The following is a 23667-nucleotide window of genomic DNA, read 5'->3' on the forward strand; positions in this document are numbered from 1 at the left end:
ATGCATTTCAAGTAACAGGCGAGCATTGTTAAAAGTTATCTTGTAGAATTACTTTCCTTCTTAATGTGTTTGAGCCAATCTGTTGTGTTGTGACAAGGTAGGGGTGGTATACAGAAGATAGCCCTATTTGGTAAAAGACCAAGTCCATATTATGGCAAGAACAACAACTCAAATAAGCAAAGAGAAAAGACAGTTCATCAATACTTTATCATCTTACATTCAGCAATGAGAACCGGTAAATTACATACCATCTACACTATGCTCTTTATGTAAGTATACTGTAGTATACTGCAGTCTGACATCAGTTGGCCTATGTTACTCAGTGATTGTTGGTCAATGTTACAGTAATGTCATTTCATATGGAAAGAAAATAGATTATTTTAGCTTACTGTAACCAATCATATCATATTTGTGGATGTTCTGCAGAACTGAGCGATGACCAGGCCATGGTGGAAGACACCGGCTGTTCACACCAGAACGTGCGCACGTGCCCCATCGTGCATACATTTATTTTGTCCCCCCACACCAAAGCAATTACATGAATTTTGGGACAGGTTGAAAAGCATTAGACATTTATGGCTATTTAGCTATATAGCTTGCACTTGCTAGCTAATTTGTCCTATTTAGCTAGCTTGCTGTTGCTAGATAACTTGTCCTGGGATATAAACATTGCGTTATTATTTGACCTGAAATGCACAAGGTGCTCTACTCCAATAATGAATCCACACACAAAATGGTCAACCGAATCATTTCTAGTCATCTCTCCTCCTTCCAGGCTTTTTCTTCTTTAAACTTATATGGTGATTGGCATCTACACTTTCATAGTATTACCACGACGACCGACAACACAGTTCATCTTTCAATCATACACGTGGGTATAACCAATGAGGAGATGGCACGTGGATATCTGCTTCTATAAACCAATGAGGAGATGGGAGAGGCAGGACTTGCAGCGTGATCTGCGTCACACATAAAACTGACTTCTATTTTAGCCCTTGGCAACGCAGATGCTAATTGACGCGCGCGAGCAGTGTGGGTGCAATTAATTGAATAATATAGATTTCTACATTTCTTTTGCAACGCTCGCGCACACGAGCGGTGTAGTCAGGGTATAAGTCTATTTTAGAACACTCACTAACATTTTTATATTTCAATGTATGACAATGATGTTTAATTATGTAACTGAATGTTTGCATCTCAGAAAATACAAGCTAATAAAATGTTCATATATTGTGTAGGATTACTTCAGATTTACAGAATGATGTATTATGTTACACAGCTGGTGTTGTGATCCTGGAGAGCCCTGCCTATCCCATGACTAAGGGAGACTCTGTGACTCTGCGCTGTACAAATAGATATCAGGAAACAAACCCGAACCGCACGGCTGATTTCTACAAAGATGGAGTACTCATCGGGAATGAGACCAATGGAGAGATGACCATCCCTGTAGTATCCAAGTCAGATGAAGGCTCCTACAAGTGTAAATATAGTGAAGGAGAATCACCAGAGAGCTGGGTGACAGTGAGAGGTGAGAAGAGCTGTGTGTGTGTGTGTGTGTGTGTGTGTGTGTGTGTGTGTGTGTGTGTGTGTGTGTGTGTGTGTGTGTGTGTGTGTGTGTGTGTGTGTGTGTGTGTCTTGATGGTAAAACATTTGTTACAATAGTCCCTCCAGGTTCCATTGTCTCCATCTCTGTGCTGCCCAGGCTGCTGTGTGGTTTACTGGGTTTATACTTGGTTGGCCGACCTGCTAATACCACTTTAACAGCTAAATTGGCACATTTATTGTTTGTTTTTAATTAAATTAAGGCTTATTTTTATATACATTTTCCATAATTTTCACTTCTATGTCTCTATGTTATTTGTAAAATTGTATTTTTACAGTAGTTATAGGAGCCAGATTAGTATTCCACTATGGAACTTGAACGAAGAGGGTGTTTATTGTCTTACGTCAGATAGCGCAATGATTTCGCACAGTGATCGCATAGCAGTGACGCCAACTGACCTAAGACAACATAGGGTGTGTTGTATTTTGGATTTTAAATGGTGTATTAAATCTCATACGTCTAACAAAAGTCCTGATTCCCAACATCATTGTATTGCTTGGAAAATATTGCTGTCAGTCTTCTGTAAACCACATCCAGATTTGACTTCTATTGATATGAACCCATACAGAAGTGGTCCATGTTTGTACTAATATGATGACATAGAGAGAGGAAGGAATAAGAGGGCAAACCCAGTAGACTGAGAGGTTATGTTGTTGCTATGGACCAATCACCATCTTAGTTTCTATATTGTGATCCATAAGAATGTGGTGTTGTTACAGGTCTGTCCTGAAGGGGTCGATAACAAACCCCAGATGTTTACTTTGTTTCATCACACAGTGTCTCAAACTCTACAACAAACCACTTGGATATGTTTAGAGGTAAATCATTTTTTAAAATTGATTTATGTATTCGACATGTAATGATGTGACAGCCTTGACAGCTCTTTGGTCTTGGCCATAGTGGAGTTTGGAGTGTGACTGTTTGAGGTTGTGGACAGTTGTCTTTTATACTGATAACAAGTTCAAACAGGTGCCATTAATACAGGTAACGAGTGGAGGACAGAGGAGCCTCTTAAAGAAGAAGTTACAGGTCTGTGAGAGCCAGAAATCTTGCTTGTTTGTAGGTGACCGAATACTTATTTTCCACCATAATTTGCAAATAAATTCATTAAAAATCCTACAATGTGATTTTCTGGATTTTTTTTCTCATTTTGTCTGTCATAGTTGAAGTGTACCTATGATGAAAATTACAGGCCTCTCTCATCTTTTTAAGTGGGAGAACTTGCACAATTGGTGGCTGACTAAATACTTTTTTGCCCCACTGTATATTATCCTTAAGCATGGTTTAATTGTGTTTCACTGTAACATATTTTTTTATTATAAGGTGTAATGATGATGGATCTTATCTGCAGCTACAGCAATTGTATCGGCTTTGTATTGTCATGAATTCCACCGAAGTTGGTTCCTCTCCTAGTTCGGGCGACGTTCGGCGGTCGGCGTCGTTGGTCTTCTAGCCATCATCGATCCACTTTTCATTTTCCATTTGTCTTATATTGTCTTCCCACACACCTGTTTTCAATTCCATCATTTACAGTGCCTTGCGAAAGTATTCGCCCCCCTTGAACTTTGCGACCTTTTGCCACATTTCAGGCTTCAAACATAAAGATATAAAACTGTATTTTTTTGAGAAGAATCAACAACAAGTGGGACACAATCATGAAGTGGAACGACATTTATTGGATATTTCAAACTTTTTTAACAAATCAAAAACTGAAAAATTGGGCGTGCAAAATTATTCAGCCCCTTTACTTTCAGTGCAGCAAACTCTCTCCAAAAGTTCAGTGAGGATCTCTGAATGATCCAATGTTGACCTAAATGACTAATGATGATAAATACAATCCACCTGTGTGTAATCAAGTCTCCGTATAAATGCACCTGCACTGTGATAGTCTCAGAGGTCCGTTAAAAGCGCAGAGAGCATCATGAAGAACAAGGAACACACCAGGCAGGTCCGAGATACTGTTGTGAAGAAGTTTAAAGCCTGATTTGGAAACAAAAAGATTTCCCAAGCTTTAAACATCCCAAGGAGCACTGTGCAAGCGATAATATTGAAATGGAAGGAGTAACAGACCACTGCAAATCTACCAAGACCTGGCCGTCCCTCTAAACTTTCAGCTCATACAAGGAGAAGACTGATCAGAGATGCAGCCAAGAGGCCCATGATCACTCTGGATGAACTGCAGAGATCTACAGCTGAGGTGGGAGACTCTGTCCATAGGACAACAATCAGTTGTATATTGCACAAATCTGGCCTTTATGGAAGAGTGGCAAGAAGAAAGCCATTTCATAAAGATATCCATAAAAAGTGTCGTTTAAAGTTTGCCACAAGCCACCTGGGAGACACACCAAACATGTGGAAGAAGGTGCTCTGGTCAGATGAAACCAAAATTGAACTTTTTGGCAACAATGCAAAACGTTATGTTTGGCGTAAAAGCAACACAGCTCATCACCCTGAACACACCATCCCCACTGTCAAACATGGTGGTGGCAGCATCATGGTTTGGGCCTGCTTTTCTTCAGCAGGGACAGGGAAGATGGTTAAAATTGATGGGAAGATGGATGGAGCCAAATACAGGACCATTCTGGAAGAAAACCTGATGGAGTCTACAAAAGACCTGAGACTGGGACGGAGAATTGTCTTCCAACAAGACAATGATCCAAAACATAAAGCAAAATCTACAATGGAATGGTTCAAAAATAAACATATCCAGGTGTTAGAATGGCCAAGTCAAAGTCCAGACCTGAATCCAATCGAGAATCTGTGATAAGAACTGAAACTGCTGTTCCCAAATGCTCTCCATCCAACCTCACTGAGCTCGAGCTGTTTTGCAAGGAGGAATGGGGAAAAAATTCAGTCTCTCGATGTGCAAAACTGATAGAGACATACCCCAAGCGACTTACAGCTGTAATCGCAGCAAAAGGTGACGCTACAAAGTATTAACTTAAGGGGGCTGAATAATTTTGCACGCCCAATTTTTCAGTTTTTGATTTGTTAAAAAAGTTTGAAATATCCAATAAATGTCGTTCCACTTCATGATTGTGTCCCACTTGTTGTTGATTCTTCACAAAAAAATACAGTTTTATATCTTTATGTTTGAAGCCTGAAATGTGGCAAAAGGTCGCAAACTTCAAGGGGGCCGAATACTTTCGCAAGGCACTGTACATGTTGTGCATTTAACCCTCTGTTCCCCCCCATGTCCTTGTCCGGAATTGTTTATTGTAAGTGCTTGTGCATGTTATTCTGGTGTGCGACGGCTTTTTTACCCATTGATATATTGTTCTGTTTCCGGTGGTTTTTATTTTTAAACTGTGCCGTTGTAAACACAGTTTTTGCTCTCCTGCGCCTTACTTCTCTGCCACCAGTACGCACCCCTTACATGTATTGTGTATTGCATTGTAATGTTTTTTTTGAGTAACTTTATTAAAACCTACTGTCTTTAATTTATTATATCTGTAATTCAGATAATAGAATAACATATTTGTATATGATTTTCCTAAATATTAGAATAATTATTCACGTTTTCTTCTAATGGTCTGTACTTTTACATTATCTTTGAACTGTGCTTTTTTAATAAGCAATTTTTTTATCCACCAGATGGTATGAGTGCTTTCTTACAGTAAATGGATATTGTCATCGTCACCAACTTTTCCATAAAACCTAATTTGGTCAAAACTCCTTTCAGCCTAGTAGAGATCTCATGCTCCACAATGTGTGAGTTAATTGAAGGGACAATCTGTTATTTCTACATTGATTTTTGGACTTAATTACATCTACCCAATGAATCTTGAAGACTATAACATAAATACCCCTTGAGCAAACTTCAAATGCCGAACCCCATCAGCTGAAGACCCATTGAGATTTTCAGAATTACTTTTTGGGGAAGATTGTGTCTGAAGAGAACAATTCTTCTCAGTTTTATGATGTAATTTACTCTGCAGGAGTTCTGAGGAGCTAGTAACCTACGTATGAATGACTACCTGTTCTCCCATATTGCCTCCTCATCCTACAGACAGGTCCCGACGAATGATGACATTGGTGGTGTATGAATCTGACTGCTATTTCCAGTGTCCCTGCATGGTCTGGAAGGTCACTGTTCCAGTTAGGGGGTTTCTGTGTCTATGTGTTTATGTCTATGTGATCAGACAGACAGCCGGCAGCCAGGTCATTGTCACTGCTACTGATAAAATAAAACAGGTCGCCACGGAGACCACAAGTCACAGGAAGTGACATCACCACAAGATGTTGCCTGAAACATAGAAGGGTGGCCTTTGTCAGTAACCTGGGACCCAGTACCTTCAGAAAAGTTTGTGGGATGTTTCATGTCTCCCAGTCACACTGACCTATGAGCATGCAGAAGAAGTCATGCAAACACGTCTGCAGGCATACGAAGCCTAGATGAAAATGCACACAAACTGCTTTGATATTTTTGCTCTCTCTCACTCACTCTCTCTAACCCCCCCCATTCTCTCTCTTTCGTTCTCTTTCACTCACTCTCTCTAACCCCCCCATTCTCTCTCTTTCGTTCTCTTTTGTTCTCTGTCTCTCTCTCTCTCTCTCTCTCTCTCTCTCTCTTTCTCTCTCTCTCTCTCTCTTTCTCTGTATCTATTTCTCTATAATTTTCTCTCTTTCTCTCTCTGTCTCTGTCTCTGTCTCTGTCTCACTCTCTCTCTCTTCCCCCGAGCCCCCTATCTTTCTCTGCAACTTTGAGTGGTTTGCTCATAAAGTAACAAGTTACCGGTATCTGTGAAACACCACGACCACGACCATTAACCACACAACCAGCAGCAGCTAGGAAACACATGCTTCAAAACCACCACCATCAGACTGATCAACACAGTGACAGACCCCAAACACACCCACGTCTCATCGTCTAACTCTCAAGCTGAGTGAAAGGTTATTTTCAGAGAGCAACTATAGAATGTGACATCCTTTTCAGCTAACATACAATCATAATTTTATAGAACAGCAGCCTTCATCAAAAGGACGTCTCTGCTCTTTCTCTACACTACTATTCCTTCTCTGTGTGTATCGGTTAGTCAACCGCTAGCTACCAGTGACAGTGATAGATAAGTACATACAGCCAGAGGAAACAGTCAAAGCCTTAAAGAGATGTCTGGTGATCCCTTCTTCTGCTTCTCGAAACAGGGAATACTGCTTCTCCTACTCTTCAACCTCCACTATGGTAAGTTCTGTAAAAAAAAAAATGATCCTGTTCATGCTTTGTATCTATTGCATGTGCTTTCTTGAATTATGAAGTTAGTAAAACCGTTAGCTTTCTCTAACTACCTTGTTGGTCTTTGCAACAGTGTGTATTGACTGTAGAATGCCTTGCCATCAGTGATTGGTTGGGTATTTAGAATCTTTTGCTTTATTACTGTTTGATAACACCTACATAATACCTATATTCAGGAACATATCAGGATCAAATCAAATCAAATGTATTTGTCACATACACATGGTCAGCAGATGTTAATGTGAGTGTAGCGAAATGCGTGTGCTTCTAGTTCCGACAATGCAGTAATAACCAACAAGTAATCTAACCTAACAATTCCAAAACTAGTACCTTATACACACAAGTGTAAAGGGATAAAGAATATGTACATAAAGATATATGAATGAGTGATGGTACAGAACGGCATAGGCAAGATGCAGTAGATGGTATCGAGTACAGTATATACGTATGAAATGAGTAATGTAGGGTATGTAAACAAAGTGGCATAGTTTAAAGTGGCTAGTGATACATGTATTACATAAAGATGCAGTAGATGATATAGAGTACAGTATATACATATACATATGAGATGAGTAATGTAGGGTATGCAAACATTATATTAAGTAGCATTGTTTAAAGTGGCTAGTGATATATTTTACATCAGTTTCCATCAATTCCCATTATTAAAGTGGCTGGAGTTGAGTCAGTGTGTTGGCAGCAGCCACTCAATGTTAATGGTGGCTGTTTAACAGTCTGATGGCCTTGAGATAGAAGCAGTTTTTCAGTCTCTCGGTCCCTGCTTTGATGCACCTGTACTGACCTCGCCTTCTGGATGATAACGGGGTGAACAGACAGTGGCTCGGGTGGTTGTTGTCCTTGATGATCTTTATGGCCTTCCTGTGACATCGGGTGGTGTAGGTGTCCTGGAGGGCAGGTAGTTTGCCCCCGGTGATGCGTTGTGCAGACCTCACTACCCTCTGGAGAGCCTTATGGTTGTGAGCGGAGCAGTTGCCATACCAGGTGGTGATACAGCCCGACAGGATGCTCTCGATTGTGCATCTGTAGAAGTTTGTGAGTGCTTTTGGTGACAAGCCGAATTTCTTCAGCCTCCTGAGGTTGAAGAGGCACTGCTGTGCCTTCTTCACAACGCTGTCTGTGTGGGTGGACCAATTCAGTTTGTCTGTGATGTGTACGCCGAGCAACTTAAAACTTACTACCCTCTCCACTACTGTCCCATCGATGTGGATAGGGGGTGCTCCCTCTGCTGTTTCCTGAAGTCCACAATCATCTCCTTAGTTTTGTTGACATTGAGTGTGAGGTTATTTTCCTGACAAGTGATTCTGCAGTTTTGAATGAGTGCCAATGGTGTGGTTGGGTCAGTAGCTGTTGCATTGTGTTGGTTTCAGGGTAAACTTTGAAAATTGAGATACGAAAGACACGCATAGTGTATAGAGGAGTGAAAGAGACTGGGTTTTATGTCAGAAGGTAATGGGTCTCTGTAGAAGGACAGATAGCTTTGGAATGTGTTGGGTGGACAGGAGGAGGTCACAGGATTGCTATAGGGGAAGGGGATGGACATTTGTGCATTAGGCGAAGGAGGGGTTGAGGTCAGGAGGTCAGGTCAGATCCCCTGAAGGGAGAAATAATGGTTTATTATCCCATTACCCTCTTCCTGTCGAACCATAAGATGTAAGGATTGGAGAGAAGGAGGACTATATATATACTTGTGGAGTATATATACTTGTGATGGAGTATATATACTTGTGATGGAGTATATGTACTTGTGATGGTGGGAACATGTCTTTGTCTGACTACAACTGTGTTGACCCTTTGGGAAGAATTCAACTTGTTTAAGCTTCTCCCGTGTCTAAGAACCTAACAAGTGCTTCTAGATCGCAACAGATCTTAAGACCCTGTGCCTAATGGCTGCCATTCATTCAAATTAAAGCGATATGGGACTGTATCAAATGATTGTTTCTATTATATAATATGAGACATTGCCAGACTAGGATAACTGCAGTAATGCCCTAAATATCCCACCTCATTGAGTTGGAACTTTATTTTGCCTCTATTCATGACAGATGTTTTTTCGTGTAAGGGTTTATATTTCATAACTTCAGACTGACATGTATTTATAATGCCGCCAGCGTTGTATATGACACATTTCAGGTGAATTATTAAACATTTAACAGAGTGAGAGTTGTACTTGTGTGCTGAGGAGGGGTTATCAGATCCACCCCCCACTTCTCGTTTCCTGTAATTTCATCCTGTTCTACTGAATTTGGGGGAGGAGTTCACTTTAATGAAGTAAAATAGGACCCAAGCACTCAGATACGTATAAATGAAACCTGGAAATGGCCTATATAAATCTAATCCATTATTATCTATTATTGATTCGGTAGGACGTTGCATTGCAGTGTATTATTGTGTAATTATTCATGTAGGCACACTGTAACAAGTATTAGAGTGTAACAATGAGTAATTAGAACACTTGCTACATTGTACTACATGAATAATTACACAGTAATAAGATCGTTGTAATATAGTGTGCAACCAGTGATTGATGTCAGAATAACGTGTGTATTTGTGTGTTGCAGGTGTAGGTGTTCCTCTGATCATCAACAAGAGAGTGGGGGACTCCGTGGAGCTGCAGGCAGGCTTAGAGACAAAATATATAAAATCCTTGTTGTGGAAGTATATGAGAAAGGATATTGCAGAATTCAACACAGAAGTTGTATATTCACCTGGATCCCAGTTTGAGGGGAGACTAAAGATGAACACCAACAACTACAGTTTAACAGTCAGAGAACTGACACTGCAAGACTCAGGGGATTTTCTACGTACAGGTGAAGAGGACAAAGGTCAGATTGGCAGTAAGACCATCACTCTGAAGGTCCATGGTAGGCTGTTAAATCTATTATTGCATCCAATTTTGATATAATTCTTATTTATGATCTTTAAACTATAACACAGATTTTGTGGTTTTATACTGACCTTACTCACAGTGCTTTGTTAATAATCCATCATATTTTAAAGTGTTATCCTGTCGTCTATCTCCTGGTGGTATGGCTATGGTAGGGTTAATTTAGTCCACTCATTATGAGTCTATATCTCTCTCCTGGTTGGTCAGAGCCTATATCCAAGGTGGTGATCCAGACAGACATCAAGCTATTGGCCAACCACTCCTGTACGGTACGGCTGGTGTGCAACGTGTCCTGCTACTCCAACATTACCTACACCTGGGAGAGAGACAATGAGATCTACGGGGACGCCCAGCAGATTCACTTCTCTCTCTCACCAGCAGAGAGAGACATCAGTGTAAATTGCAACGCCTCCAACCTAGTCAGTTGGAAAACTGCCTTTGCAACAGTGAAGTGTAGAAATGACACAACCACCCCAGGTGCCTAGATATCATAATAATCCCTTCCATACACGTTCAGTGTGCTTATACGCTTATGTTGTCAAATACATTATGTAATGCATGTCATTACATTGGATGTATATGATATAGAGACATTTAGTCTTTATCCAATTGTATCGTCTTATCATGTGTGTTGTACAATATGTGGCAGGACTGACATGGTATACCATCTACATCGGAAAATCAGTAGGAGGCACTGTGGTGCTGATCCTCACTGTAGCTGTGGCGGTGTGGTATTGCAGGGGACGAAGTAACACAGGTATGTACAGCTATACTTAAAGTGACATTTCAGGTGGTTCTAGAAGTATTCTTCAGCTGATAAGATTTTTGGGGGGATTTGCTAGAAAAAGAGTGAGACCCCTCATTAATTCCTGGGTATGTTTGTTGATATCCTGTATAAAATGTGTCTGATTGGTTAACATTTTGTTCTTCTGAAACACAGCAGATCTACCTGACAACACAATATATGCTGATGTTATGATCAACACAAGAAGTAGAGATGTAAGTATACATTGCCGTTATTATGTATCTGAATGTGTTAAAGCTGTATGCACTGTATTGTAATGGGCTGTGTTTTGATTCCAGACAAGATCAATCAGTCATGTAAACCCAATATCCATCCATGAAACTGTCAATGATCTGGTTATCCCAAGATTGAACAAGGTAAGATATAAATGGTCATAATGGTAAAATGTCTGTGATTGAATGGAAGACTATGAAGTCTACTTTGAGAAAAGTCACTACCTTTCTTGATGCTGAAACAGTTTCTTCTTGATTATCTGTCACATGTAGCCGCAGACTCTGTATGATAAGATCGCGTTTGGAAGCCCAGAAGGCCCCCAGTCTCCCTACCAGAATGTACTGTGAGCTGAACAGGATGTGGTCATAGGTTGGGCCTCCCATAGATATGGAACCCTCTGCATGCTCTGCATCTTACACGTGTACTTTCTGTAGATAGGCCTAGACGTTACTGTCTATTTGCTTACTTTAACTTCTTTCTCCCTTTGATGATTCTCATATATACAGTATGTCATAAGGCCTTATGCCTTTCTTTGAAGGCCTAGTTACAATTAGGAGATTCTGAAATCTGTCATAGGCAGTAGTAGGTGTTGTGATCACACAAGCTCATATGTCGGATTTCAATTTTCTAGATTAAAGAAAATATATGTAGATAATAGCATGACATTGATTAGTGAGGTTGATTTATGCCTGTGAATAGAAAGTGTACTTTGTTGCATCAGGATTATGGGCTCGCCAGGCATTGATGAGGTTGTAATCAGAGAGTATATGATGGAGAGCCTTTGTTACATGTGGATTGTAGTTGTTTTTATTTTTTTCGTCCGCATGTCCAAAATGGCATTCATGTCTGTTATTGGGTAACCAGATGGAATTCAATTAATTTCCCAAAATATGCCGTTCACAGAATAAAAAATGTTTTTTACCTTTTTGAATACGTTGAGTGCCTTGCATTTAGAGTGAATTGTAATTAACTCTCATGACTGTATTTGTTAGCGAAAGAGACATGATTGTTGTATTGAATGGTTTTCAGTACTGTAGCCTTCACCAAGTGAGTGTCTAAGTGAATATGTTATCTTAAAAATTAAACTCATTATGACAACGCATTACATATATCATAAAGCCCCTGAGGGTCTAGTTACACCCTAACACACTGGTCTGAAACTCCTGGTTTACAGGCCACATCAAGCCTACAAGTCACATTATGTTGGCTTGCAAAGTGATGTTTAATTCCTATTGGAATCCAGCCAGAGTTAGGATATCCAACAATTGGAACTTTTTATCACACGCAACCTGCATTCAGAATGACTGTTGGTGTAGGGAAGATTGATTACTGAGACTGCCTAAATCATATAAACCGGATCAGCCAAAACAGTCATGTGTGAAATAAGTCGAACTACTAACCGATTGGATTAGTTTGATTGGTTGATTAACCTTTTCATGCCTGAGTTCCAAACATCTCCAACGGTCTCCCCAGTGTCAGTTTTTTTTAATGCACATGATGTTAGAACGTTCTCTCCATTCCAGAATGTGAATGGATTGATTGATTGCAACAGTACATTTAATCCACGCTGCCCTCAAACCAAGGCATGCAGCCTGTTCTTATTTATAGGCTGTTTTCAACTTGGCAATTTCAAATGATTTGTATTTCTGTATTTTTTGTATTTTCTAACAACAGTTTGAATTGAGGTGTGTTCCGCCTCCTTGTTCATTCACATAAAAGTCATTTTTACTTTTGAGGACCCTTCTTTTTTTTTACATTACTGATCCGGACCAAAATTGCCCAAGAACTCCCCAATTGTTTGCGCAGTTCAAGTCTGCAGACATTTGCGCATCTCCCGTCCTGCACACAGGTGTTCCACATGTCCCGTCTGTTGCCTGCATCCCAGTCATTGGTGTTTTCGTTACCAATAATAACTTTGGAAAAGTGTGCGTTTCTATCAAAGTAAGTGCCTTATTACATTATAATAGTTTCTGTTTGTTGTGTTATGTCGTTTATACTGTAGCATAATATATTTGTGTATATATTTGTAATTATTCGCCTACCTCCTCATGCCTTTTGCACACATTGTATATAGACTCTTTTTTTTCTACTGTGTTATTGACTTGTTTATTGTTTACTCCATGTGTAACTCTGTGTTGTTGTCTGTTCACACTGCTATGCTTTATCTTGGCCAGGTCACAGTTGTAAATGAGGACCTGTTCTCAACTAGCCTACCTGGTTAAATAAAGGTGAAATAAAAAAAATAAAAAAATATTCCTTGTAACCGTGGACATGCGAGGTAACATTACTTATTTCATATCCTTTATAGTGTTATATTCAATGGTGCTTATGTTGCTAGCAACATTCTTCTATTAGCTCTGTGAAACAATGCTAATTGCGCCAGAGGAAGTATTAGCTTGTGTTGTATTTTGAAGCTACACTGGCCTTACGACTCTCAAGTGGTGCAGCGGTCTAACGTAGAGCATCTCAGTGCTAGAGGCGTCACTACAGACACGCTGGTTCAAATCCAGGCTGTGTTTATATTAAAGTAAGTGCCTTATTATGTTAATAGATTCTGTATGTGATTTGCATGTGAACCGGAGTGCCAAGTCTAGGACAAAAAGGCTTCTCAACAGTTGCTACCTCCAAGCAATAAGACTCCTGAACAGGTCATCAAATGGCTTCCTGGACTATTTGCATTGTGTGCCTCCCCCCAACCCATCTTTTGACGCTGCTGCTGCTGCTCTCTGTTCATCATATATGCATAGTCACTTTAACTATACATTCATGTACATACTACCTCAATTGGGCCGACCAACCAGTGCTCCCGCGCATTCGCTAACCGGGCTATCTGCATTGTGTCCAACCCACCACCCACCAACCCCTCTTTTATGCTACTGCTACTGCTACTCTCTGTTCATCATATATGCACAGTCACTTTAACCATATCTACATGTACATGCTACCTCAATCAGCCTGACTAACCGGTGTCTGTATGTAGCCTCGCTACTTTTATAGCATCGCTAATGTATATAGCCTGTCTTTTTACTGTTGTTTTATTTCTTTACCTACCTATTGTTCACCAAATACCTTTTTTGCACTATTGGTTAGAGCCTGTAAGTAAGCATTTCACTGTAAGGTTTACACCTGTTGTATTCAGCGCACGTGACAAATAAACTTTCATTTGAATTTGATAACATAAATGCCCCATGAGCAAAGTTCAAATGCCGTACCCCATCAGCCTAAGACTCATTGAGATTTTTCAGATGGACTTTTTGGGGAAGAGTGTGCCTGAAAATAACAGTTCTTCTCAGTTTTATTATGTCATATACTCTGCAGGAGTTCTGAGGATCTAGTAACCTACGTATGAATGGCAACCAGTTCTCCCATATTGCCTCCTCATCCTACAGACAGATCATGATGATTAATGACATTAGTGGTGTGTGACTCTTACTGCTATTTCCAGTGTTCCTGCATGGTCTGGAAGGTCACTGTTCCAGTTAGAGGGTTTCTGTGTCTATGTGTTTATGTTTATGTGGTCAGACAGACAACCGGCAGCCAGGTCATTGTCACTGCTCCTGATAAAATAAGACAGGTCGCCAGGGAGACCACAAGTCACAGGAAGTGACATCACCACAAGATGTTACCTGAAACATAGAAGGGGGGCCTTTGTCAGTAACCTGGGACCTACTACCTTCCGAAAAAGTTGACAGGTTTTTTCATGTCCCTCAGCCCCACTGACTTATGAGCATGAAGTAGAAGTCATGCAAACACGTCTGCAGGTATATGAAGGCTAGAGGAAAACACACACACACTGTTCTGATATTTTTGCTCTCTCTCTCTCGTTCTCTCTAACCCCCCCTCTCTTTTGTTCTATTTTGTTCTCTCTCGCTTTCTATTTCTCTATGACTTTCTCTCTTTCTCGCTCTGTCTCTGTCTCACTCTCTCGCTCTCTTTCCCCGAGCCCTCTATCTCCCTCTATCTTTCTCTGCAACTTTGAGTCGTCTGCTCATAAAGTAACAAAGCTACCGGTATCTGTGAAACACCATGACCATTAACCACACAACCAGCAGCAGCTAGGAAACACATGCTCCAAAACCACCACCATCAGACTGATCAACACAGTGACAGACCCCAAACACACCCACGTCTCATCGTCTAACTCTCAAGCTGAGTGAAGGGGTATTTTCAGAGAGCAACTATAGAAAGTGACTTATTTTCAACTAACATACAGGAATTATTTTATAGAACAGCAGCCCTCATCAAAAGGAAGTCTCTGCTCTATTGCTTCTCTACACTTTATTTTCTGTGTGTTATGGATAGTCAACTGCTAGCTACCAGTGACAGTGATAGATAATGACATACAGCCAGAGGAAACAGCCAAAGCCTTAAGGAGATGTCTGGTGGTCCCTTTTCCTGCTTCTCAAAACAGGGAATACTACTTATCCTACTCTCCAACCTCCACTATGGTAAGTTGTGTAACTATTTTTATTTATTTGAACATTTTAAACACAATAAAACTGTAATACAACCATCAACGAGGATGATACAGACAAGTTAAAAAATGTATCGCCATTGTGGTCATCTTGAAAACAAAAATATACACAAGGCGTAGGCATCCCCGGTTCCATTGGTGGCAGCCCCTGGACCCGACGTCGCCACCAACCGGAAAGCCAGCACTCCCCGATGCTTCGTGTGGTGGCTGCAGCATTCTGTAACAACTGACGCTGGAGTCGAGAAGCAGGTACGGGGAGTTCAACATTTAACAAAGAACAAGAAACAAGACAGGCACAGCGCCAGCACACGGGAAAACAAGGACATGACAATCAATGCTGCAGCAGGGAATAGAGCGGGGAACCAGACCATCAAGCGCATCAGCAATTATTGGACTCAGCTGGACTCAATCACCTCCGTCATTACCTCCCCTGTATCTGGGGGAAAGGCAGGTTGTGTAATGATGGTGGCGGGAGTGCGTAATGCTGGGGAGCCTGGCGCATTCGAGTTCCAGGGAGGGGAAGCGGGAGCAGGCGTGACACCTATAGAGCATTGGTCTCATATTGACAACACTGGCTGTGGTGTTATGCAGAGGTGGGACCAAGTCATTGTTTTAGAAGTCACAACTAAGTATCAAGTCTTAGCACTCAAGTCCCAAGTCAAGACAGGCAAGTCCAAGTCAAGTCTCAAGTCAAGACCGAGAAGTATCAAGTCAAGTCTCAAGTCCTAAACTTTGATTTTTGAGTGCTAAACAAGTCATAATGTGCTCTTCACCAAATGTAATACCATTTCATATTTTTAACAACAGTAATAGTTAGTATATTACATTTACATATCTATATATTTATTTATTCCAAATAAACGTCCAAATAAACAAAATACATGGGTAGCCATGAGATAGACCCCCCCTTCCAATAGTGATCGACTATCGAGGATCGCAATGGGGCGCAATCGGGCTATGTAGGCTTGTACACAATCGCCCAACCTTAACACACACACACACTCTATGTGTGTGGTTACAGTAGGCTAACGTATGTCAATGGTTTTAGGAACAGCAGTAACATCAGGCAGGATGTAGGCTTGATCAAATCAAATATTATTTTTTATAATGCCCTTCTTACATCAGCTGATATCTCAAAGACATCAAGCTATTGGCCAACCACTCCTGCACGGTACGGCTGGTGTGCAATGTGTCCTGCTACCCCAACCTTACCTACACCTGGGAGAGAGACATGGAGATGGCTTATTCCAAGATGGTATAGCAGTCAGACGTGTGTTTGTCTTGTCCCGTGTTAAAACCCCTTTGGGCTAGGGGGCAGTATTTTCACGTCCAGATGAAAAGCGTGCCCAAAAGTAAACTGCCTGCTACTCAGGCCCAAAAGCTAGGATATGCATATTTTATTTGTAGATTTGGATAGAAAACACTCTGAAATTTCTAAAACTGACTGTTTGAACAATGTCTGTGAGTATAATAGAATTGATTTGGCATGCAAAACCCCGAGCACAATCCATCCAGGGAAAACCATTTTTGAGCTCAATCTGTTTTCCATTAGGTTTCTATGGCAATCCCTTATTAATAGAAATATGCTTGCAGTTCCTACAGTCTTTAGAAATTAGTTGATGTTTTTCCTTTGAGAAATGAAGAAGTAGCCCTGTTATTTACATGTGTCACTCCAGGTGCACTCTAATGTTTTTGTGCGCGCAACCTGGAATGTTCTTCACTTTGTTTTCGTCTGGTATTGAGCACAGTATTTCCCGTCTTAAATTTGATAGATTATTTATGTTTTAGGATACATAAATTTGGATTAGGAAAGTTGTTTGAAATGTTTGGACTAAGTTTACAGGTAACTTATTAGATACTTTGTAGGCATGTTGGGCGAGCTGGAACCGGTGTATTTCTGAATCAAACGCACCAAATAAATGGACATTTTGCGGATATAATGAAGGACCATTTGTGATGTTTATGGGACATTTTGGAGTGCCAACAGAAGAAGATCTTCAAAGGTAAGGCATGAATTATATCGTTATTTCTGACTTTTGTGTAGCACCTGCCTGGTTGAAATCTGATTTTCATGTGTTGGTATGCTGGGCGCTGTCCTCAGATTATCGCATGGTCTGCTTTTGCCGTAAAGCCTTTTTGAAATCTAACACTGCAGCTGGATTAACAAGAAATTGATCTTTTAACTGATTTATAACACTTCTATGTTTTGTGAATTCTTATTATGGGTATTTCTGTTTCTGAATTTGGCGCGCTGCAATTTCACTGGGTGTCGTCAAATCTATCCCGCTAAAGGGATTGGTGCGCGAAGGGACCCATAAGAAATGAATAGTCTGTAAATAGTCTTTTTTTTGTTTTTTTTTTCATGTATATTTTAATCTCACTTTCCATCTACGAATGAAATTCCTGCAACCCGCCTCACCCAATGTGGTACGGATCTGCCCTTTTTTATGCCTTTATCACTGGAACCTCCATCAGCAGCTAGCCAGCAAACTAGCTACTAGTCTTTCTTAGCCACTGCTAGCGGTCTTCACCTTTAGATCGGACACCAGCCAGCTTTAGCTCGGACAATTACCTGCCAGTCTGCAAAGCGCGCTATCAACCAAGAACATATTGGACCGCTTTTCTCCGCCACATCACCAGATTCCGGCCGCAAGCTCTGGACCATTACACTGGATCATCGCAGCTAGCTAGCTGCAACTGAGTGGAGACTGGCTAGGCCACTCCGGGACCTTGAAATGCTTCTTATGAAGCCACTCCTTCGTTGCCCGGGCGGTGTGTTTGGGATCATTGTCATGCTGAAAGACCCAGCCACGTTTCATCTACAATGCCCTTGCTGATTTGAACATTTGAACTTCTTGGCCATGTTCTGTTATAATCTCCACCCAGCACAGCCAGAAGAGGACTGGCCACCCTACATGTGCTCTCTCTAATTCTCTCTTTCTTTCTCTCTCTCGGAGGACCTGAGCCCTAGGACCATGCCCCAGGACTACCTGACACGATGACTCCTTGCTGTCCCCAGTCCACCTGGCCGTGCTGCTGCTCCAGTTTCAACTGTTCTGCCTTATTATTATTCGACCATGCTGGTCATTTATGAACATTTGAACATCTTGGTCATGTTCTGTTATAATCTCCACCCGGCACAGCCAGAAGAGGACTGGCCACCCCACATAGCCTGGTTCCTCTCTAGGTTTCTTCCTAGGTTTTGGCCTTTCTAGGGAGTTTTTCCTAGCCACCGTGCTTCTATACCTGCATTGCTTGCTGTTTGGGGTTTTAGGCTGAGTTTCTGTACAGCACTTTGAGATATCAGCTGATGTACGAAGGGCTATATAAATAAATTTGATTTGATTTGATTTGCTGATGGAAGGAGGTTTTCACTCAAAATCTCACGATACATGGCCCCATTCATTCTATCCTTAACACGGATCAGTCGTCCTGGTCCCTTTGCAGAAAAACAGCCCCAAAGCATGATGTTTTCACCCCAATGCTTCACAGTAGGTATGGTGTTCTTTGGATGCAACTCAGCATTCTTTGTCCTCCAAGCATGACGAGTTGAGTTTTTACCAAAAAGTTATATTTTGGTTTCATCTGACCATTTGACATTCTCCCAATCTTCTTCTGGATCATCCAAATGCTCTCTAGCAAACTTTAGACGGGCCTGGACATGTACTGGCTTAAGCAGGGGGACATGTCTGGCACTGCAGGATTTGAGTCCCTGGCGGCATAGTGTGTTACTGATGGTAGGCTTTGTTAATTTGGTCCCAGCTCTCTGCAGGTCATTCACTAGGTCCCCCCATGTGGTTCTGGGATTTTTGCTCACCGTTCTTGTGATCATTTTGACCCCACGGGGTGAGATCCTGCGTGGAACCCCAGATCGAGGGAGATTATCAGTGGGCTTGTATGTCTTCCATTTTCTAATAATTGCTCCCACAGTTGATTTCTTCAAACCAAGCTGCTTACCTATTGCAGATTCAGTCTTCCCAGCCTGGTGCAGGTCTACAATTTTGATTCTTTGACATCTCTTTGGTCTTGGCCATAGTGGAGTTTGGAGTGTGACTGTTTGAGGTTGTGTACAGGTGTCTTTTATACTGATAACAAGTTCAAACAAGTGCCATTAATATAGGTAACGAGTGGAGGACAGAGGAGCCTCTTAAAGAAGAAGTTACAGGTCTGTGAGAGCCAGAAATCTTGCTTGTTTGTAGGTGACCAAATACTTATTTTCCACCATAATTTGCAAATAAATTCATTGAAAATCTTACAATGTGATTTTTTGGATTCTTTTTCTTCTCATTTTGTCTGTCATAGTTGAAGTGTACCTATGATGAAAATGACAGGCCTCTCTCATATTTTTCAGTGGGGGAACTTGCACAATTAGTGGCTGACTAAATACTTTTTTGCCCCACTGTATCAATAAAACTGTAAATCTGGAGTAATCGCTCACAATATATTAACCTCTTATGAGCTTACGTTTTATATAAGATACTGTACATTCATTCAATTTCAGAATTGAAATTATCATACATTGAAATGTAAAAAAGGTTGGTGAATGTTGTGCAACAGTCCTTTTTACGTGTGGATCTGATGGTACATGTGGACCCTGCTATTGATCCCCAGTTAGAGCCACACTCTGACTCCACTGCTTTCTCTCTGAATCTCTTCAGTCTCCATCCAGTAGAGTTCCCCTTCTCCCCACAGCTTAGTGAGAGAGACTTTGTTGTAAAGTGTTGAGTTCTGTTAGGTCTTGTTTAGAGAGACACTGAAGGTTGCAGATCTGAAACAGTATCAAATGTCAAATGTATACTTACATATACACACGAGGGTGACTTAAATATGATTGAATGCAGTTTCAATGCAGTTAGTTACCTCCTGAGCAGAAAAACTGAGGTTCACTGTGTCATAGACTGGGTCTCCTCTCCCAGCTCTACACACACATCCTTTTGTGTGTCTAGGACCAGAAGGGATCAGCGTGTAGGAGTCTTCAGTAGTCCCATTGTCAGATAGAGGCTCTACAGAACAGGACCTGTCCGATTGGGAGAGTAACCCAGCTGTGTAGGGAACAGTTCGGTACCAGCAGAACCTCCAGCCTGTAGATGACTCTTTAACCCCACAGCTCAGAGTAACTGAGCCTCCAGGGTTCAGTGACTGAGGAGAGACACCCAGGACAGCTTGGGGACAATCTGTTATGAAGGAGATGACTCTATTAACATGTTCAGTCTTTAGTTAAATCATTTTAGTTGAACATTTTTACCCATTTTGTTATGATGGTATTGTACCTTACCACAAAATCCAACTATAGTTTTGATCCATCATTGATCTCACTGTCTGCTATGACCTCATCCCTTTAGTTTTTTTCTCTCACTATTATGTCTCTTTCTCTTGCAATCCCATAAAAACAGACTTACCCAACAAGGTCAATTGTAGAGCATTACTTGTCTGGGAGGGTTTTGAGCCATTTCTTTTCTGAAGACCTCTTTGTAGGACCGATTCTGTACTCAGGCTCTGTTTTGGAGTGTTATAAAAAGCATACTCAATCTCTTCTCCCCCTTTATGTCACATTTCAGAGTGACAGTCTCTCCACTGAATATCTGGGGCCAGTTGGGTTGGAGGGTCAGAACAGCCACAGGTCTCTCTGCACAGACACACCATAGAAAATAAATATTATCAAAGCAGGTAGCCTAGTGGTTAGAGCATTGGGCCAGTAACTCTGAGGTTGCTGGATTGAATCCCAGAGGTGAAAAAGTATAAATCTGTCATTCTGAGCAAGGCAGTTATTCCAATATTCATATCTGTTGGGTGTTGGGTTAAATGTGGTAGACACATTTCAGTTGAATACATTCAGTTGGACAACCCTTTCCCCCACCTTAAAATGTAAAATATTGTTGATCAGAATTTATCACGTCATGACCATATCATAAGTTGTCATTTCTGAACATACAGTATACATTCTGAACTGTCTGACTTACCAAGATCTAGTCATCACAATACATATACAGTGAGGTCTACACACACACACCTTTCACAGTGATAGTGACAGGATGATTGATGATATTGATCTGAACTGGATCTATCCCTGACACCAGTAGAGACCCTGGTCAGACTCAGCAGCTCTACTGGTGGTGAAGGTGGCTCCTGTTGTAGTGTGTCTGCCAGACAAGGTCACTACCTTCTTAGTGTTGTCTTTGTACCATGTGTAGCTCCAGCCACTGTCAGACCCCACTGAACACGTCAGAGTTACTGTCTCTCCAGTGTATGCAGGGTTTGGATTTAAGGTCAGTGTAGTTTTGGTAAGAGCTAAGAAAACAGAGAGCAGAATATGAAAACATCTGCACTCTTTTTTTGATTGAAGTTGATTTTATATAGGGGTATGTTGACTCCATTCTGTTACAATTTACAGTGTGTACAGTGTGTATATATCCTGTATATATATATATATATATATATATATATATATATATATATATATATATATATTTATATTTAGACATTTAGAAAGTTCAGAAGTGATTGAAGATAAATAGTGAGCTCACCCATGACGTTGACGTGGAGAGATGAGCTGAGTTATGAATTTTGGGTCCGTCCTGTCCTTGTCCCCTCACACTGGTACTGACCAGCCTGGTCAGAGAGAGAGATGGTGGCGGTTTTACTGGTCTGACTGGAAAGCCGTTCTTTATTTATTAACCAGCGGTACGTCCATAGTTCACACTGCAGCTTGACAGTGTCTCCGGAGTTCAGTGTCTCCTGAGTAGTGACTATCTTCACAGAGGCTGTAGGCAGAGCTGTGGAAACAGTTCAATGAAGACAAATGCAGTTAGCGCACCAATCAGTTAAAAGTATGATCTTAGTACCGTGCACCATATTTCTTCAATTATTACATGAAATGAGATTTAATGAATGGAGGAATCTGAACAGCAATGGTAGGCAGCCTTCTTAAAATGGGGCCCAATGTCAAGTTGTTATGGGCATGGAGGAGATAAGATGATAAAAAAAATAAAACAATTAATTACCTTTATTTAATCCAGTAAAATCCGTCGAGGTTAAAAACCTATTTTGCGAGGGCGACCTGTCAAGAAGGCAAAACAGGGAAATAGCAGCGAGTCCATAAAACATTACAAATAAAAACAGAATAAACACATAAGACAAAACGTCACAAGTTGAAGATACAATTGAAGATTAGAAACAACTGCAGTTGTCACAAACAGTGTTGTCGATCAGAGTCTTTAAAACAGACAAGGACACTAACTCCCCTAACTTTAAAATCTTCTGAAGCATGTTCCAAGAAGGGGCATTATGGGAAAAATATTTTTTCAGTTCTGGCCTTAGGAACGGACAAGGACAGCAGCGACTTTGAATGAAGACAATATTGAGTGACTGATCTAGTCAGTAAAGAACAAAGGGAGTTGTCCCATCAATGCTGTGTACACTAAAGTGTACCAATGCTTTAGCCTCCTGGTGGAGAGAGAGGTCCATTGCACCATGGCATACAAATCACAGTGATGGGTAAGTGGTCGAGCATTTGTAATGAATCTTAAAGCACCATGATACACTGTGGCCAGAGGCCTGCATATAGACAATATCACCATAATCCAGCATTGATTAAAAAAGTATTTTGAACAAGATATTTTCTGACTAACATTGAAGAGCAAGATTTGTTCCTGAAATAGAAACCCAATTTCAACTTCAGTTCCTTGGTCAAGTTATCAATGTGCTGTTTAAAATTCAACTTTTCATCTAGCCAAACCCCAAGATACTTATAGGAGGTGACCCTATCAATTTTCTGGACTGTTGAAGTTCAAATCTGCAAGTGACTCCACGTCCTTACTTTCAGGCAAGAGAAAACCTTCATCTTTGTTTTCCTTTCATAAAGCACACGTTTCAATTGGAAAAGCTGCCTTTGAATAACATCAAAGACCAACTGTAAGTCCTGAAAAGCCTACTCAATAATAAATGCGCTTGAATAAGTAATAATACATGATGTCACTGTATGTCTGACTGCATCACTCCACTCAGAATGCTTCACCATTGTCTGAAGTCTTAATCTCACTGATCTCATATTCATGCTTCCTACTGATTGAGTCCACATCATCCTTGCTCCATGTGTATTTCCAGTCAGTGACTTCTCCCCTCTGTATGTTACATCTGAGAGTGACAGATTCTTCACTGAATATCTGGGAGGATTTGGGGTGTTTGGTCAGAACAGCCATTGCCTGTCCTGCAACAAATAAAACCAGCATGATACAATTGCTTAACACATGTTATTTTGAGACAATCAAAACACAAAAATTGCCTATCCAAAAACAGATTTAAAAATGACAAATAAAACATTTGATGAAGCATTATGAGATCAAGGCTTGATCAAGTGTACAAATATCTACCACCATCGTCTTCAGAGTGTCCAGAGTAGATGTGTGTACTAAGCACTACAACACAGAAAGTCACATTG

General features: G+C 40.9%; 1 protein-coding gene across 1 annotated transcript; it reads left to right on the forward strand.

Moving 5' to 3' along the window:
* Positions 1-6290: 6290 nt before the first annotated feature.
* Positions 6291-11687, forward strand: LOC115133388 (SLAM family member 8-like). Its single transcript, XM_065021832.1, has 7 exons — positions 6291-6785; positions 9413-9715; positions 9946-10215; positions 10388-10495; positions 10679-10737; positions 10822-10899; positions 11029-11687. Exons 1-7 carry the CDS (start codon positions 6713-6715, stop codon positions 11101-11103), a joined length of 966 nt encoding a protein of 321 aa, XP_064877904.1. The 5' UTR covers positions 6291-6712; the 3' UTR covers positions 11104-11687.
* The last annotated feature ends 11980 nt before the right edge of the window (positions 11688-23667 follow it).

Source organism: Oncorhynchus nerka, linkage group LG8 (genome assembly GCF_034236695.1).
Source record: "Oncorhynchus nerka isolate Pitt River linkage group LG8, Oner_Uvic_2.0, whole genome shotgun sequence".
NCBI classification, from domain to species: domain Eukaryota; kingdom Metazoa; phylum Chordata; class Actinopteri; order Salmoniformes; family Salmonidae; genus Oncorhynchus; species Oncorhynchus nerka.

Coding starts and splice junctions, on each gene's coding strand:
- LOC115133388 (XM_065021832.1), top strand. CDS start 6,713: ATGTCTGGTGATCCCTTCTTCTGCTTCTCGAAACAGGGAATACTGCTT. Junction 10,216..10,387: donor AAATGACACAACCACCCCAG/GTGCCTAGATAT, acceptor AATATGTGGCAG/GACTGACATGGTATACCATC. Junction 10,496..10,678: donor CAGGGGACGAAGTAACACAG/GTATGTACAGCT, acceptor TCTGAAACACAG/CAGATCTACCTGACAACACA.